The sequence below is a fragment of the Orcinus orca genome, chromosome X, assembly GCF_937001465.1.
Source record: "Orcinus orca chromosome X, mOrcOrc1.1, whole genome shotgun sequence".
Taxonomy (NCBI): domain Eukaryota; kingdom Metazoa; phylum Chordata; class Mammalia; order Artiodactyla; family Delphinidae; genus Orcinus; species Orcinus orca.
Genome location: NC_064580.1, coordinates 115,746,875 through 115,763,312, shown reverse-complemented (window position 1 = coordinate 115,763,312; position 16,438 = coordinate 115,746,875). Strand labels below are relative to the sequence as shown.

At 38.9% G+C, this 16,438-nt stretch overlaps 1 protein-coding gene across 1 annotated transcript in view; it reads left to right on the top strand.

Annotated features, from left to right (window-relative positions):
• Nucleotides 1–16,438, top strand: part of GPC3 (glypican 3) — a 442,407-nt gene that overhangs the window by 215,875 nt on the left and 210,094 nt on the right. The window contains exon 3 of the mRNA XM_004285475.3: nucleotides 9,097–9,791. Coding sequence (XP_004285523.1) covers nucleotides 9,097–9,791 — 695 coding nt within the window. The remainder of the gene's footprint in view (nucleotides 1–9,096; nucleotides 9,792–16,438) is intronic.

Sequence of the window (16,438 nt, the reverse complement as noted above, 5' to 3'; positions counted from 1 at the left end):
TTTGCTGCTGCTTGTGGGCTTTCTCTTGTTGCGGCGAGTGGGGGCTACTCTTTGTTGTGGGGTGCGGGCTTCTCATTGCGGTGGCTTCTCCTTGTTGCAGAGCAGAGGCTGTAGGCGTGCAGGTTTCAGTAGTTGTGGCACGTGGGCTCAGTAGTTGTGGCTCATGGGCTCCAGAGTGCAGGCTCAGTAATTGTGGTGCACGGGCTTAGTTGGTCCACGGCATGTGGGATCTTCCCGGACCAGGGCTCAAACCCATGTCCCCTGCATTGGCAGGTGGATTCTTAACCACTGCACCACCAGGGAAGTCCCATTATGCTGTCTTGATTACTGTAACTTTATAGGAATCTATTTTCCCTCTTTGAAAGTTTATGTTGGCCTCAGTGTTTTTCATACATCTGACTGTAGGTACAGTCACTTTGAGAAAACAATAATTAACAATTTATTGATTGTCTAATAGTTCTTCTTTTTTAAATTTAAATATTGTATTAGTTTCAGGTGTAGAGCATAGCGATTCAGTATTTTTTGCAGATTATACTCCATTATACGTTATTTATATTATAATAACATAATATAAACTACTATGTATAAAATAGATAAACAACAAGGATATACTGTATAGCACAGGTAATTATAGCCATTATCTTGTAGGAATTCTTGAACCTGGGTGTCCCAGTCCTCTGATTTTGTTATTCTTCAGTGTTGTGATGTCTATTCTGGGTCTTTTGCCTTTCCATATAAACTTTAGTATTGTTAGCCACAAAATAACTTGCAGGGATTTTTATTTGGATTCCACTGAATGCATACATCACGTTTGGAAGAATTCTTAATAATATTGAGCCTTTCTATTCATGAACATGGAATATTTCTCCATTTATTCTTATATATATTTCATTAGAATTATACCTAAGTATTCCATTTTGGGGGTGCTAATGTAAATGGTGTTGTGTTTTCAATTTGAAATATCAGTTAATCATTGTTGATATATAGAATTTGTATATTAACTTTGTATTCTGCAACCTTGCTATATGCGCTTATTAGTTCAAGGAGAGTTTTATATCAATTCTTTGTAACAATCTATATAGGCAATCATGTCATTTGTGAACAAAGGCAGTTTATTTTTTTCCTTCCCAATCTGTGTACCTTTCATTTCCTTATCTTGTCTTATTGCATTAGGTAGGACTTGAAGTACAATGTTAAAAAGAAGTGCTGAGAGGGACATCCTTGCCTTGTTCCCCAATCTTAGGTTAAGGAGCAAGCCTCTAGTTTCTCACCATTAAGTATGATATTAGCTGTAAGTTTCTTGTGGATATACTTTATCAAGTGGAGAAAGTTCCCCCCCATTCCTAGTTTGCTGAGAGTTTTTATCATGAATGGTGTTGGGTTTTGGCAAATGCTTTTTCTGTACCTATTGATATGATCATTTGATTTTTCTTCTTTATAGCCCATTAATATGATGGATTACATTACCTGATTTTTGAAGGTTGAACCAGACTTGCATATCTGGAATAAAACCCACTGGGTCGTGGTGTATGAGTCTTTTTATACATTGTTGTATTTGATTCACTAATATATTGTTGTGGATTTTTGCATTTATATTTATGAGAGATCTTGGTCTGTAGCTTTCCTTTCTTGTAATGCCTTTATCTGGTTTTGGTATTAGGGTAATGATGGCCTCATAGAATGAGTTAGGAAATGTTCTCTCCGCTTCTATTTTCTGGAAGAGATTGTAGAGAATTGGTCTTCTTTCTTCCTTAAATGTTTGAAAGAATTCACCTGTGAAACCATCTGGACCTGCATTCGTTTTGGAAGTTTATTAATTAATCATTCAGTTTCTTTGGTAAATACAGGATAATTCAGTTTTGTGTAAGTTTTGATAGTTTTTGTCTTTTAAGGAATTGGTGGTGCATTTTATCAATTTAATCAAGTTTTGGTGCATATAGTTGTTCATAATATTCATGTATTATCCTTTTAATATCCATATGATCATTAACAATGACCCCTCTTTCATTTCTCATGTTACTAAATTGTGTCTTATCATTTTTTTTCTTGATTAGCCTGGCTAGGTATTTTTAAATTTTATTTATCTTTTCAAAGAACTAGCTTTTTGTTTCATGGATTTCTCTCTTGATTTTTGTTTTCAGTTTCACTGAATTCTGCTCTAATTTTTTATTATTTTTTTCTTCTGCTTGCTTTAGGTTTATATTGCTGTTAATTCTCTAGTTTCATTTGGTGAAATCTTAAATTATTGATTTGAGATCTTTTTTTTCTTTTCTAATATAAGCATTCAGTGCTACAAATTTCCATCTAAGCACTGCTTTTGCTACATCACACCAATTTCAGTAAGTTGTATGGTCATTTTCATTTAGTTAAAAATATTTTTAAATTTCTCTTAAGACTTCTTTTTTGTCCCATGCATTGTGTAGAAATGTGTTGTTTAATTTGCAAATGATTGGATATTGTCTTGTTATCTTTCTGGTATTGACTTGCAATTTAAATTCATTATGGTCTAAGAACGTTCTTTGTATGATTTCTGTGCTTTTAAATTTTTTAAGGTGTATTTTATGGCCAAGTATATGGTCTATCTTGGTGAATGTTCCAAGTGAGCTTGAGAAGAATGTACATTCTGCTGTTGATGGACGAATTATCCTATACATGTCAATTAGAGCTAGTTGATTGATGATGCTATTTGGTTCAACTATGCCCTTGCTAACTTTCTGCCTGATGGATTTATTAGTTACTGATAGAGGGGTGTTGACGTCTTCAACTGTAATTGTGGGTTTGTACGTATAAGGATTATGTCTTTTTGGAGAATTGACCGCTTCAACATTTTGTAACACCCTTTTTTTATTCCTGATAATATTCCTTCTTCCAAAGTGTGCTTAGTCTGAAATTAATTTGGCTATTCCAGTTTTTGTTCTACTTAGCGTTAGCATGATAAGTCTTTTTTCATCCCTTTATCTGTATCTTTATATTTAAGATGTGCTACCTGTAGACAATCTATAGTTGGGTCTTATTTTTATATTTACTCTGATAGTCTCTATCTTTTACTTTGTATATTTAAACTATTCACATTTAAAGTGATTAGTGATGTAATTGGATTAATATTCATAATGTTTATAACTGCTTTCTCTTTATTGCACATGTTCTTTGTTTTGGTTACTTTTAATCTTCCTCTCTTCCTGTCTTCTGTGGCTTTAACTGTGCATTTATGTATGATTGCATTCCTCTTAGCATATGCTTCTTTTTGAAATTCAAATTACACTAGATTGTTTCACTGGTAGTTCAGGTACCTTATAATATTCATTTTACTTATCCATATGCTATAATCACCAACACATTATTGCTGTTATTACTTTGAACAAAGTTATATATTAAATCAATCTTTTAAAAAAGAAAAGGTTTTATTTTACCTTTATATATTCCTTCTCTGATGCTCTTCTTTTCTTCATGTAGATCTGATTTTCTGGCTTATATACTTTTCCTGAAAAACATATTTTAACATTTTTTTTTTTTGCAAACCAGGTCTACTGGTGACAAATTTCTTCCATTCTTGTTTGTATGAGAAAGACTTTCTCTTTTCCTTTTTGATGATAATTTTGCTAGAAATAGAATTCTAGGTCTTTTTTTTTCTTTCAACGCAAAATATTTCATTTACTCTCTTCTTCCTTGCATGATTTCTGATGACATGTTCAATGTAATTCTTATCCTTGTTCCTCTATAGATAAGATGGTTTTTTTCTTCCTCTGGCTTCTTAGAAGATTTTCTCTTTGTCTTTGGTTTTCTACAGTTTGAATATGATATGCCTAAGAGTAGGTATTTTGGTATTCAACCTGCTTGTTATTCTCTGAGCTTCTTGGACCTGTGGATGTTATCTATCATGAATTTTGTGAAATTTTGGGCATCATTCTCTCAAATATTTCTTTTGCTCTCTTCTCTCTCTCTTCTCTTTCTGGAATTGCAATTACACATATTATACACCTTTTGAATTTGTCCCACAGTTCTTGGATACTCTTTTCTGTGTTTTGTTTGTTTGTTTGTTCTTTTTTTTTTAATCTTCCTATTGTGGTTTGAGAAGTTTCTACTGATATTTCTTTAAGATCACTGGTTCTTACCTTGTTTGTTTCAAGTATGCTGATAAGCCCATGAAAAGCATACTTCATTTCTGTTTGTGTTTTTGATTGCTAGCATTTCCTTTCGATATTTCTTAGCATTTCTATCTCTGCATTTACAGTATCCATATGTTCTTGTATATTGTCCACTTATTCCATTAGAGTCCTTTATATATTAATAATAGTTATTTTAAATTCCCTGTCTGATATTTCCAAAATCTGTGCCATATCTGAGTGTGGTTATGATAATTGCTTTGTTTCTTCAGACTGTTCTTTTGCCTTTTTTCATGGCTTGTAATTGTTTGTTAAAAGCAGAATATGATATATTGGGTAATAGGAGCTGAGGTAATTAGACGTGTAGTGTGAAGTTTTATGTTAATGTGACTAGGAGTTAGGCTATTTATTGTTTGCTGTTTCTATAGATGCTAGAGGCTTTAGTTTCCTCTAGTGTCTTTGTTTATTTTTTTCTCACCTCTTTTTGGTGGGTTTCTCTAAGAACTCCTTCTTAAACAGGATCTGTGTCTTTCTGGTGGAAAGGTATGGGGGTAGTGAAAGTGGCCTATAATATTACGATTAATCAGTCTGTTAGTAGACTTAAGTCCATGAGCTGTAACCCTCATAAGTTTTTCTCGGCCTTCTTTTCTTTCCCTTTAGGTGTTACAGGAAGGCTAGAAGGGACTGGAGTTGTCTAATTGCCCCTCTTCTAGGTATATTAGGCTTTGGTAAAGTTGTGTCCATTGGAGAACAGGCATTTGTTATGGAGAATGCTCATGGTGTATTTCTAAATTGTTACTTTCCCCCTACCCCTGCCAGAAAAAACAAGGAGATTTTTCTTAGATCTAAACCATGAGAACTTTGTGTGTTTTCTTGAGGTAAATCCCATGGGAATGTGGGGAACCCATAAAACTGAGGACCCAGGAATTTTCAACTCTCAGGCTAGTTCACATTCAGCCTCTATCAGTTTGTCAGAACTACCATTTAAGGGTTTAGACTAGTTTATAGCTTCAGTGGCGTCTGCTGCAGGTGTCTGAGATCCAGCAGATCTCAGCTGTGATTCTCTGTATTTGCCTCTCTTTCCAGATATCAGGGTAGCAGTTTGCCCTGTGACCTTAATTCCCTGACGGGTCTAAGAAGAATCATTGATTTTCAGTTGGTTCAGCTATTATCATGTTGTTGAGAATGGGAATGATAATTTCCAAGCTCTTTACATGTTGTAGCCACGACCAGAAGTCTCCCAATGTCCAGTTTTCAAGGCTGGAGCATGTTGTGGAATTAGCAAGGGTATTGGTGTTAGAGTGACCTACACTTAAATTCAGTCTGTGGCATTTAACTAGAGATATTATCTTGTATGAGTCGCTTAACCTGTCTGAGCCTCAGTTTCCTCACCAAATAAAAATAAATCCAAATACATATGTTTATGTTAAATTTAAATGAGAGGACATATGTGAGCAAGTTCATTACAGATCCTGGCATATACTTTGCAGGTATCACGTAAATGTCAGTTTTCTTCTTCCATTAAGGTACCTGTGCTTGAAAGCAAAGACTGGAGTCCAACCCATTGTGTGTCATTTATCCTAGGAATTTAAAAAGTTCTTATAAAGTTTTTGCCATTCTTACAATGCTGGAAAAACTACCTTGAAAAAAGTAACCTGCCTTTATCAGGACTGTTTTATTCTTAAGGGCTTGAAGGGAACTCGGTGGTTCATTTATTTCTGTCTTCCAACTACAAGTAGACTCTCCTTTTTAAAAAAAATCCAGTCTTTTACTGAAAAGGCCCATGAAAACACATTTCTTTATGTCTAGGTCTGGGTAAAGAAACATCAGCACCAAGTACTAAGGACAGTCATTTTGCTACGGTTATAGGATATATGTCCTGGGTTGGGATGGGGGAGAACTTACTGAACCATTTAAAGAGAGGTGATAGCCTGATTGCACACTTTACATATCAAACCATATTGGAGAGTTGTGTCCCTTTTTGAGCACCATAATTTAAGAAGGAAGTTGATAACAGTAGAGTGTGTCCAAATAGAGGTGACCAGAATAGTGATGGGGGCAACAATAAATCTAGAAACCTTGCTATATTTGGATGTGTATTAATTTATTAGATCTATTTATCTGTATCATATATCTTTGTATATATTGTTAAAAATAGACTATTTTCTGTTTGGTGCCAAATTTTTCGTAACATCTCTGATTTTACATTGTTCCGACTTTTCCTGGATATAATGCTTGACTTTTTCCCAGGAAGGAGACAGAGGAAAACCTCCCCTAGCTTAAGCGTACATTATTATCTGACCAAAAAAAAAAAAAAAAATCAATCGACTGAACTTCCTGGCCCATTCTAGCCCTTGGCTTCATTTCATGAAACCTCAAGTTGCCAACCTCAAGCTGAGCATCACTTTTCACCTAGTGTTGGTTCCTATAAATCCCCAAGGAGCCTTTGCTTGAGCGGTTATGGTTTGGTCTGTTGTCCCATGATACAGAAGTAAGGGGGTTGGGCAAAACCCAGAGATGTGCTAAGTGGATTCTGAGCTGTGAAAGTTGGAGCAGGAAGCACGTGTGAGCATATGAACCCCTAGCCCTTTCCCTCTGCAATATGTGTTGTTATTCTTTCTGGAGAAGAGTTCATGATCTTTTGTAATTTTCTTTTTCTATTGATCCAGCAGTGCTAGTAACAGAAACTTAAGAAAAAAGTTATGGCAGTACAGTCTATGGAATTTCACTGTCATATATCTTGCACATTAGAGAACAAATGCACTGTGCTAGAGATGAAATTTGCCTTGTAGAGACTTAACTTTAGGGTAGCTTAGATGATTGAGATCCACAGGGTAGCATCTCAGCAGCAGTCTTTCTTCTCTGAATTCGTGCTGTCCCAAGACAAAGGTGAAAGTGTAACTCTGCTTTGTTGGTCTTTGGACTGCAATTTCTTCCAGTACATTTCCATTTGGAGAGGAGAAGCCAATGGGAAAATAATGAGCCTAAAAATGAGCTTGACTTTCAAAGATTTTTGAGGATGTGTGTGTTGGCTATAGAGCTGAGGGCAACTAGAGTGAAACCGTTGCCGGGAGACACTAGTCTGAGTTGACTACTTCTACTTTGCAGTTGTGTGACCCTGGAAAGTGCTTAAATGCTGCTGAGCCTCAGTTTCATCACCTATAAAATGGGGATTGCAATACCGAACTTAGAAGATTGTTGTAAAAAGTAGATCTCGTAATAAACTTGGAAATGCTTTATAAATGCTAAACCATATAGCTTGGGAGTACTTTAAAGACAAGGAAGGTGTATTATTTATCTCCATCTACCTAGCACTTACATACCCCTAGTACTTAGCACGGGGTCTAGTATATAATAAATGATTGGTAGCTGAAATTAAAATGAATGAATAGTTTTTAATCTCCAAATTTCTGATGATTTTAAATAATTAATTGACTGGTCCTTTGTATTGGGTCAGACAATCTCTTGGCTTCATTCAATCTTTAGATTCAAGGATTGAAAATAAAGTAGCGTGTGGAGTTAGGGAGAGATTGCTTTAAGATAGATAAACTTTCTAAGAATTGCTTAACGTTCTAAACAAAATAAAAGTAACAAATGAACATTTAGCAATTGATGAAAATGAAGATTAACTTTCTCAAGTGGGCTTGGAAACCCAGTAGAATTGCTCTGGCATCTGCTCAACATTCCTGGGCACGCCATAAACCCAAGGGAAGAATCTAGCAAGCGCGTTCTACCTTGTGAGGGATCTGGGGCAGATGGTGGTGGTACAACCTAGAGCTCACTTCTGCCACAGATGACTGAGATGTTTGGCTAAGTGATCCCAAGGAGCTGTTGGAATGCAGTCTGTCTAGTAGTATGAAAGTGGTAATAATTTGATTTTTCAAGGCTCATGAAATAGCATCATTTGGGGTACATCTGTCATGGACCTTTGTGCTTTGGAAGGAAAGGAAAGAAACTACTAAGTTAATTTTAAATGTCTTGGGAAACTTGGTTGTTTTTGTTTGCTCTTAAACTATGCCTTATTTCTTTGAAAAATCTATTATTGCAGTTTTTTGCTTTCTCTCATATAAATGTGGGACTCTGGTTATTTGGGATAAATTGTGTCTGCAGTGCTTCAGTTTGGAGAAAACGGGATGGTGACATTATTACTTTCTCTCTCAAACCAATGACACTGATCAGGCCTTATGCCAAGGGGTAGGGGCAGCAGATGTAATCCTGAACCCGTAGTCTCTGTAGAGTAGATAAGGTTTCCAAGCCATGTGGAAGCCGAACTTACCAAGGAAGCTTAGCAGTTATCCTTCCAGATGTTCAGCTTGCAAATACCAGCGGTGTTATTTTCAGTATCGAACGTATAGATAAGTGCATGTGTTGTTTTTCTCCATCCAGTTACCCGTTTAGGGGATAAATTCCACTTTCAGGTCTGTCAATCTGTCAGATAGCTCCCTTTAAAGTTATCTAGAGAAAATCTACCTACATGATGAAATTTGTGATAGCTTTTATTCTTGGCTAAGAACTTGCCTTTCCTCCAGGGATGAACAGGCTTAAATTGTTATGTGAGTTTATATAGTATATGGTTTGTTGTCAAATATTTATCTCTGTCTAAAAATGAAATGTCTTGAAATACAGTTTCTTTTTAACTGAATAACTCAATGTGAGAAAGAGAAAGAACTTCTCATTTAGCCAATTTTTAATCAATATTTTTATGAGAGACCAGAATGTTAACTGAATCCTGGCTTTTGTCATTTGAAATATAATTTGTGTGCTTAAGAATCTACATGCACATCAGGGTTTGGACTGCATGTTCAGAAAGGAAAATTGATTTATAGGAACAAACAGCTGCAGGAGTAGAGGCAATGCCAGAAGTAAACATGAGTCAATTATTTAAGGCAAATGGGACCTTAATCACCACAGCAATAGAGAAATCTCAAAGTCAATTACACACTGGATCTTCATGCTTTAATTTGTGGGCATTTCTTTATCTCTTATTTTACAGAGGCCTTTGAAATCGTTGTTCGCCATGCCAAGAACTACACCAATGCCATGCTCAAGAACAACTACCCGAGCCTGACCCCACAAGCTTTTGAGTTTGTGGGTGAATTTTTCACTGATGTATCTCTCTACATCCTGGGTTCTGACATCAACGTGGATGACATGGTCAATGAATTGTTTGACAGCCTGTTTCCAGTCATCTATACCCAGCTAATGAACCCAGGCCTGCCGGAGTCCACCTTAGACATCAATGAATGCCTCCGAGGGGCAAGGCGTGACCTGAAAGTATTTGGGAATTTCCCCAAGCTTATTATGACCCAGGTTTCCAAGTCACTGCAAGTCACTAGGATCTTCCTCCAGGCCCTGAATCTCGGAATTGAAGTGATCAACACAACTGATCACCTGAAGTTCAGTAAGGACTGTGGCCGAATGCTCACCAGGATGTGGTACTGCTCTTACTGCCAGGGACTGATGATGGTTAAGCCGTGTGGTGGCTACTGCAATGTGGTTATGCAAGGCTGTATGGCAGGTGTGGTGGAGATTGACAAGTACTGGAGAGAATTCATTCTGTCTCTCGAAGAACTGGTGAATGGCATGTACAGAATCTATGACATGGAGAATGTACTGCTTGGTCTCTTTTCTACGATCCATGATTCCATCCAGTATGTCCAGAAGAATGGAGGAAAACTGACCACCACTGTGAGTACCATTCTACAGTTTTCAGAGGAATTGGATTCTACTGGGGGTAGGGCAGCCTGGCCAGTAGCAGGTGCTGATGGAGAGAAGTGAGAAAAAAAGTGGGCAGGGATGATAGAGGGACTGAATGACCTCACAAAGCTAGGCAGCACATTAAGTCCACAGGTTATGGAGTCCTAATGCCTGGCTTTGAATTTTAGCTTCACCCACTTTCTTGCTGTGGGACCTTGGGTGAATCATTTTATCTGTATGAGTCTCATATTGCTGATTCATAAAATAGGGATAGAAAGAATATCTTCTTCATAGGGAATAACGTGTTAAAGCACTTAGCATGTGCCTGGTACATGGTAATTCTTCAGTAATTATTAGCTATTATTACCACTGTTGTTGGTTATCACAACCTTCATGACAACCCTGTGAGGTAGGAGCTGTTATCTCCATTTTGTAAATGAGGAAACTGAAGCTCAGTGATTCAGAAGTTGATCAGGTCTCCCTTTAATTAGGTTATCACCACTTTCTTTGATTCTGATTTCACTCTTGTGCTCTTAATCATATATATCATATTACTATTTTGAGTAGTGACTTTATTTTTTAAATTTATTTTATCAAAGTACAGCTGTTTACAATGTTGTGTTAGTTTCTGGTATACAGCAAAGTGATTCAGTTGTACATATGTATAATAGTTTGCATCTGCTAATCCCAAACTCCCAATCCTTCCCTCCCCCTTGGCAACCACAAGTCTGTTCTCTATGTCTGTGAGTCTGTTTCTGTTGCGTAAATAAGTTCATTTGTGTCATATTTTAGGTTCCACATATAAGTGATATCATATGGCATTTGTCTTTCTCTGTCTGACTTAACTAGTATGATAATCTCTAGGTCCATCCATGTTGCTGCGAATGGCATTATTTCATTCTTCTTTTCGGCTGAGTGATATTCCATTGTATGTATATACCACATCTTCTTTATCCATTCATCTGCTGATGGACATTTAGGTTGTTTCCATGTCTTGCTTATTATAAATAGTGCTGCCATGAACATAGGGGTGCATGTATCTTTTTGAGTTATAGTTTTTTTTCCGGATGTATGCCCAGGATTGAGATTGCTGGGTCATATGGTAGCTCTACTTTTAGTTTTTGTAAGGAACCTCCATACTGTTTTCCATAGTGGCTGCACCAACTTACATTCCCAACAACAGTGTAGGGGGGTTCCCTTTTCTCCACACTCTCTTTGGCATTTGTTATTTGTAGAGTTTTTAATGCATGGTCATTCTGACTGGTGTGAGGTGCTACCTCGTTGTAGTTTTGAGTTGCATTTTGAGTAGTGACTTTAAACATAGGAGACCCAGCTAGACCCCACTAACTAAACCTACACAAGAACACAGGTGAGGCAAAACGTTCATGTTTTCCAACAGTTGTTTTTGCAGCCTTGATTTATACCAGTGTAAGGCTGATAGGATCTTTGATGGGGGTGGGACAGTTTTGTGAGGCAGAAGCTTGATTGGTTTCAGTCAGACAATGTTAGTTACGTTGTACCTGCTAAGCCAGGGTGCACACGTTCAGAACCACAGAATGCACACACTTTTCAATACAGAGCAGAACATACAGCCAAGAGCTACCAGCCAGACCTCACTAAGGTGATGGTGACTGATTCCTGAACGTTCCCAGCTTTGTAGAAGGACGTGGCAGAATAGTATAATACACTACCCTTGTTGAGCTCCTACCACATTTGAGGTGCTCTGCTGGCCAGTTTACGTAATATTATTTCTTAGTAATCCATGGGATAGGTCCTAATATAATATTATCCCCATTTTACACAGGAGTAAATGAAGCTTAGAGGGCTTAAATATGTTGCCCAAACGTCAAAGGTAGTTAGACAGAGGTGGCGGAGCTGGGATTCCAACCCTGGCTTGTTACCTTGCGCGATTCGTGCTCTTATCTTCTATAGCGTTGCAACTACTGTGTACTCCAAACCATTGCTTACCCAGAATGTGGAGGGCAGATTGGGCCATTTAGCCCTGTCTTTAAACTCTGGAAGTACAAAACGATAGGGGTAACTGGTTTCTTTGGTGAATTAAACTAGAAAGGAGGACAAAAATGATGCAACCCACAGGATGGCTACTTACGGAACTGCTCTAATTGCCCCATTCACAATGTTAGCTGTTTAAAACACATCTGCTGAGAAAATATTTTATAGTAAAATGAACAGAAATGTCCTAACGATAGTGTTCTTCAGTGGCTAATTATTCCTTTGATTGCTTTCTAATTGAAGGCCAGATTCTAGGGCCTTATACAAAAGTAAATCTCGGGCTTCCCCGGTGGCACAGTGGTTGAGAGTCCGCCTGCCGATGCAGGGGACACAGGTTCGTGCCCCGGTCTGGGAAGATCCCACATGCCGTGGATCGGCTGGGCCCATGAGCCATGGCCGCTGAGCCTGCGCGTCCAGAGCCTGTGCTCCGCAACCGGAGAGGCCACAACAGTGAGAGGCCCGCGTACCACACACACACACACACACACACACACACACACACACACACACACAAAAGTAAATCTCACAGAACTAGAAAAAAGGAAAGTCAGTGCATTCATATGTTCATTCACCTGAAATTGATTGAGGGCCCACTATGTGTCAGACACAAAGCCAGAGTGCCAGGGGTGTGGAAATGCCTTCAATAAGAGGAAAAATAAGGAGATAACATTAAAGACAGGGTATGGGAGTGTTTAAAGTTTGCCTCTGATATTGGTCACTTGACAGCAACGTCTTGAAAACATGTATTCTCCTCTGGTGCTTTTAAACACAGAAAAATAGGGTGGGGAGCTGGTAAGGGATTAAGTCCACTATTTTGATCAGGCTCTAGACATGAAGGTTTGTTTAGTAAACATTTATTAAGCATCTGCTCTGTTCGTGGCACTTTGCCAGGTACTGGGTACTCGGTTACCCAAGACATAGTTCTTAAGTCTTTAAAACGTCAGTTTAGCTTCATTGACAGACAGACATGTAACTGAATAAATTTCACCACAGTGAACATCTCACTATAATGTGAATGTTAGAAAGGCCATAAGAAATCAGTCTAGTCCCACTGATTTACAAATGAAGTAAAAGTTCAGGGAGTCTTGCCCAAAGTTATATAATTAGTGGAAGAGCCAGAAGTAGAGTCCAAGGTCTTCTGCTGCGACAATCTAGCACTCTTTCCACCACGCCCCCTCCCAGACTTTCGCTCTAAAAGCTCCATAAGGATTTTGCAAAGACATCATGAACTTAAATTGAATAGCTATTTTGGGATGCCAAACCTGCTATATTTTAGGTGCACATGTGCCCGTTTGTGTGTGTGCACACACACACACACACGGGAGTACATTTCATGTCATTATCATTCAGGAAGAAAGGCCTTGGCTGTCAAGAGGCGCTCAGTGATGCAGTCCCTTTCTGTTTTGGCCATTAAGGGCCTGACTGCTCCCAGCTCCCAGCTCCCAGCTCCCAGCTCCCAGCTCCCAGCTCCCAGCTCCCAGCTGGTGATGAAAGTGTGAAGCCTGCCTTCCCCGGGGAATGCCTAAACTAGAACAGAAAGCATATGTAAACTCTGCCTTGTTACTGTTTTATGATCGCCAGCTCTAAGTAATATATACCAAATGGTGTGGGTGGGGAATTATTGGCCAGGTGTGATCCAGCTATACTCTGTATGGGCCAGAAGGGGGCTGGGCCATCTATGGGGGCTGAGGGGAAGTGAGGGCTGGGTGGACTGCAGAACTCTATTCCTGCTAACAAAACCACAGAATGCCCCAAAGCCAAAGCTGATTGAAAACTAAAGCATTAATGAGATTCTGCTGTAGCACCTTCACCTTCCTGTTGTGATAAAGTGTAAGAGCCTGCCAGTTAGTCCTGCTTGAGGTTAAGTTGTGGTGAGAGACCTCTTCGAAACTAGGCTCTTCCAGAGCTCTGTTTGGGACAGCCTTTTTAGCTAGCTATAAGCCATGCCATGAGGTCTGCCATGCAGGGACTTTGCTCAGCTCTTTTGGTGGCTACCATCTACCCCAGATCATAAAGGACATTTTGGTCTTATCTAAATGAGTGGGGCACTGTTAATTTTTTTTTCAGATACTTTTTTTTTACATCTTTATTGGAGTATAATAGCTTTACAATGGTGTGTTAGTTTCTGCTTTACAACAAAGTGAATCAGTTATACATAAACACATGTTCCCATATCTCTTCCCTCCTGCATCTCCCTCCCTCCCATCCTCCCTATCCCACCCCTCTAGGTGGTCACAAAGCACCGAGCTGATCTCCCTGTGCTATGTGGCTGCTTCCCACTAGCCATCTATTTTACATTTGGTAGTGTATATATGTCCATGCCACTCTCTCACTTTGTCCCAGCTTACCCTTCCCCCTCCCCATATCCTCAAGTCCATTCTCTAGTAGGTCTGCATCTTTATTCCCGTCTTGCCCCTAGGTTCTTCATGACATTTTTTTTCTTAGATTCCATACATATGTGTTAGCATACGGTATTTGTCTTTCTCTTTCTGACTTACTTCACTCTGTATGACAGACTCTGGGTCCATCCACCTCATTACAAATAGCTCAATTTCATTTCTTTTTATGGCTAATATTCCATTGTATATATGTGCCACATCTTCTTCATCCATTCATCCGATGATGGACGCTTATGGCCTATTAGTGTTTTAGTTTTCCACAAGATGGTCTTCAGTTTTTCAGGCTACCAAGTGAAGGCGTGCAAGCAAAGGTTAGGGTGCTCCTGGAGGTGGTAAGCATGTAGTTCTCATACTCGGTTCATCACCACAATCATCTAGGGAACTTGTTAAACAGATTCCTGGAGCCTCCCCCCCTCCCCCTGAGGATTCTGATACCGTAGGTCTGTGCAGAGGCCAGAGAATTTGTCACTTACAGAGTACTCCATTTGATTCTGATACTTCCTTGGAAGCAACTCCAGCCACCTTGTTTAGTAGACAAGGTAAGGCCCAGAGGTTAAAAGTGAATGACAGTTAATGGCAAAGCTGTGACCGTGGACTCTTCATCTGTCAAATGGGGTTGATATGTGGGGATTCAGTGAAATGATAGGTTCAAAGTACCTGGCAGAGTTCGAGGCACATGGCAGGTACTCACTAAGCCCCAGTGCAGTACTCTTTCTACAGCAGTTTTCTAAGTGCCAAATAGATAATGAGATTTTCTTAAACTTGTTTTTAAGTGCCAAGATGTTTAATGTTATTTTAATCCAAAGGCGTGAATAAAAATAGCAAGTATGTGAAAATGTGTGAGTGTGTATGAGTGTGTATGTGTGTGTGTGAGCGTGAGAGAGAGAGCGAGAGAGGAGAGGGGAGAGGAAGGGAAAGAAAGAAAATTTTTACCGACAAGTTCAAGAAAGTATTAATTATGGGACTGTAAATAGATCCATCTTGATTCTTCATCTACATTTGTGAACTAGGTTAAGCATCATGGCCCCAAGTGAGTACTGAGTAGGTCTTTAATAGTATTTGGGGGACTTCCCTGGTGGCTCAGTGGTTAAGAATCCACCTGCCAAGGCAGGGGACACGGGTTTGAGCCCCTGGTCCGGGAAGATCCCACATGCCGCAGAGCAACTAAGCCCACGTGCCACAACTACTGAGCCCGCACACCACAACTACTGAAGCCTGCATGCCTAGAACCCGTGCTCCGCAACAAGAGAAACCACCACAATGAGAAGCCCACGCACTGCAATGAAGAGTAGCCCCCCTCTCGCTGCAACTAGAGAAAGCCCATGTGCAGCAAAGAAGACCCAATGCAGCCAAAAAGTAAATAAATAAATTTATTTTAAAAGAATAGTATTTGGGTATCATATGGGTAGTATCTGAGGGTATCATTGTTAAATTTATCAGCATGTTATTGAATTCCATATCTTATACCTTGAGGCAAATACAAATATGTACAGTTTTCAATACATATACTTTCAACATTGTTGTTACACCACACAAATTGTTGAATGCTACAACCTTCTTTTTAAAATGCAATTATTCTTATTCTGAAACCACTTTGATTGTAATTACTATACCCCTATATGTGGATTATATGCATAGCCATTGTACATTTCAGATCCATTGATTAAATGAGTAATAATCAGCATATTGGATGTTTATTGCTTTTCCAGAAAGTTTCCCAAAACTTTCTGTGATTTCATTTATTTTCTTTACAATCCCCCCCAAAGTAATTGCTCACATATCATCGCGTGGCTGTTTGCACTTTCATGTTTCCATTTGTACTCGTGTTCTTTATTGATTCATCTCAGAACTTCACGGCATTAGTGCTTCCTCTCCCATAATTTCATTATCTTGACTTGTCGTAGGCTTCATTGAATGTTGTGCAAAATTGCAACCTTTTCTACCTTCACTGTTTCTCCCGTTCTTTCCTCATTGTGATATTCATTTTAGCACTATCCGAAATAGGATTCATTTCAGGGAACATTTAGTGAGCATCTAATTGTGGAACCACTGATAGACACCAGGGGCACAAGAAGTGGCTGGAAAGATGACCCTGACTGTTGCTGTCCTCAGGGATCACTTGGCCAGTAGGTAGCGGAGCTGGGATTCAAAGCTGGATCTGTCTGACCCCAAAGCTCATGCTTTTCATAATTAGTCCATATTGCTCTTTCAAAGAGTTCCACTCTC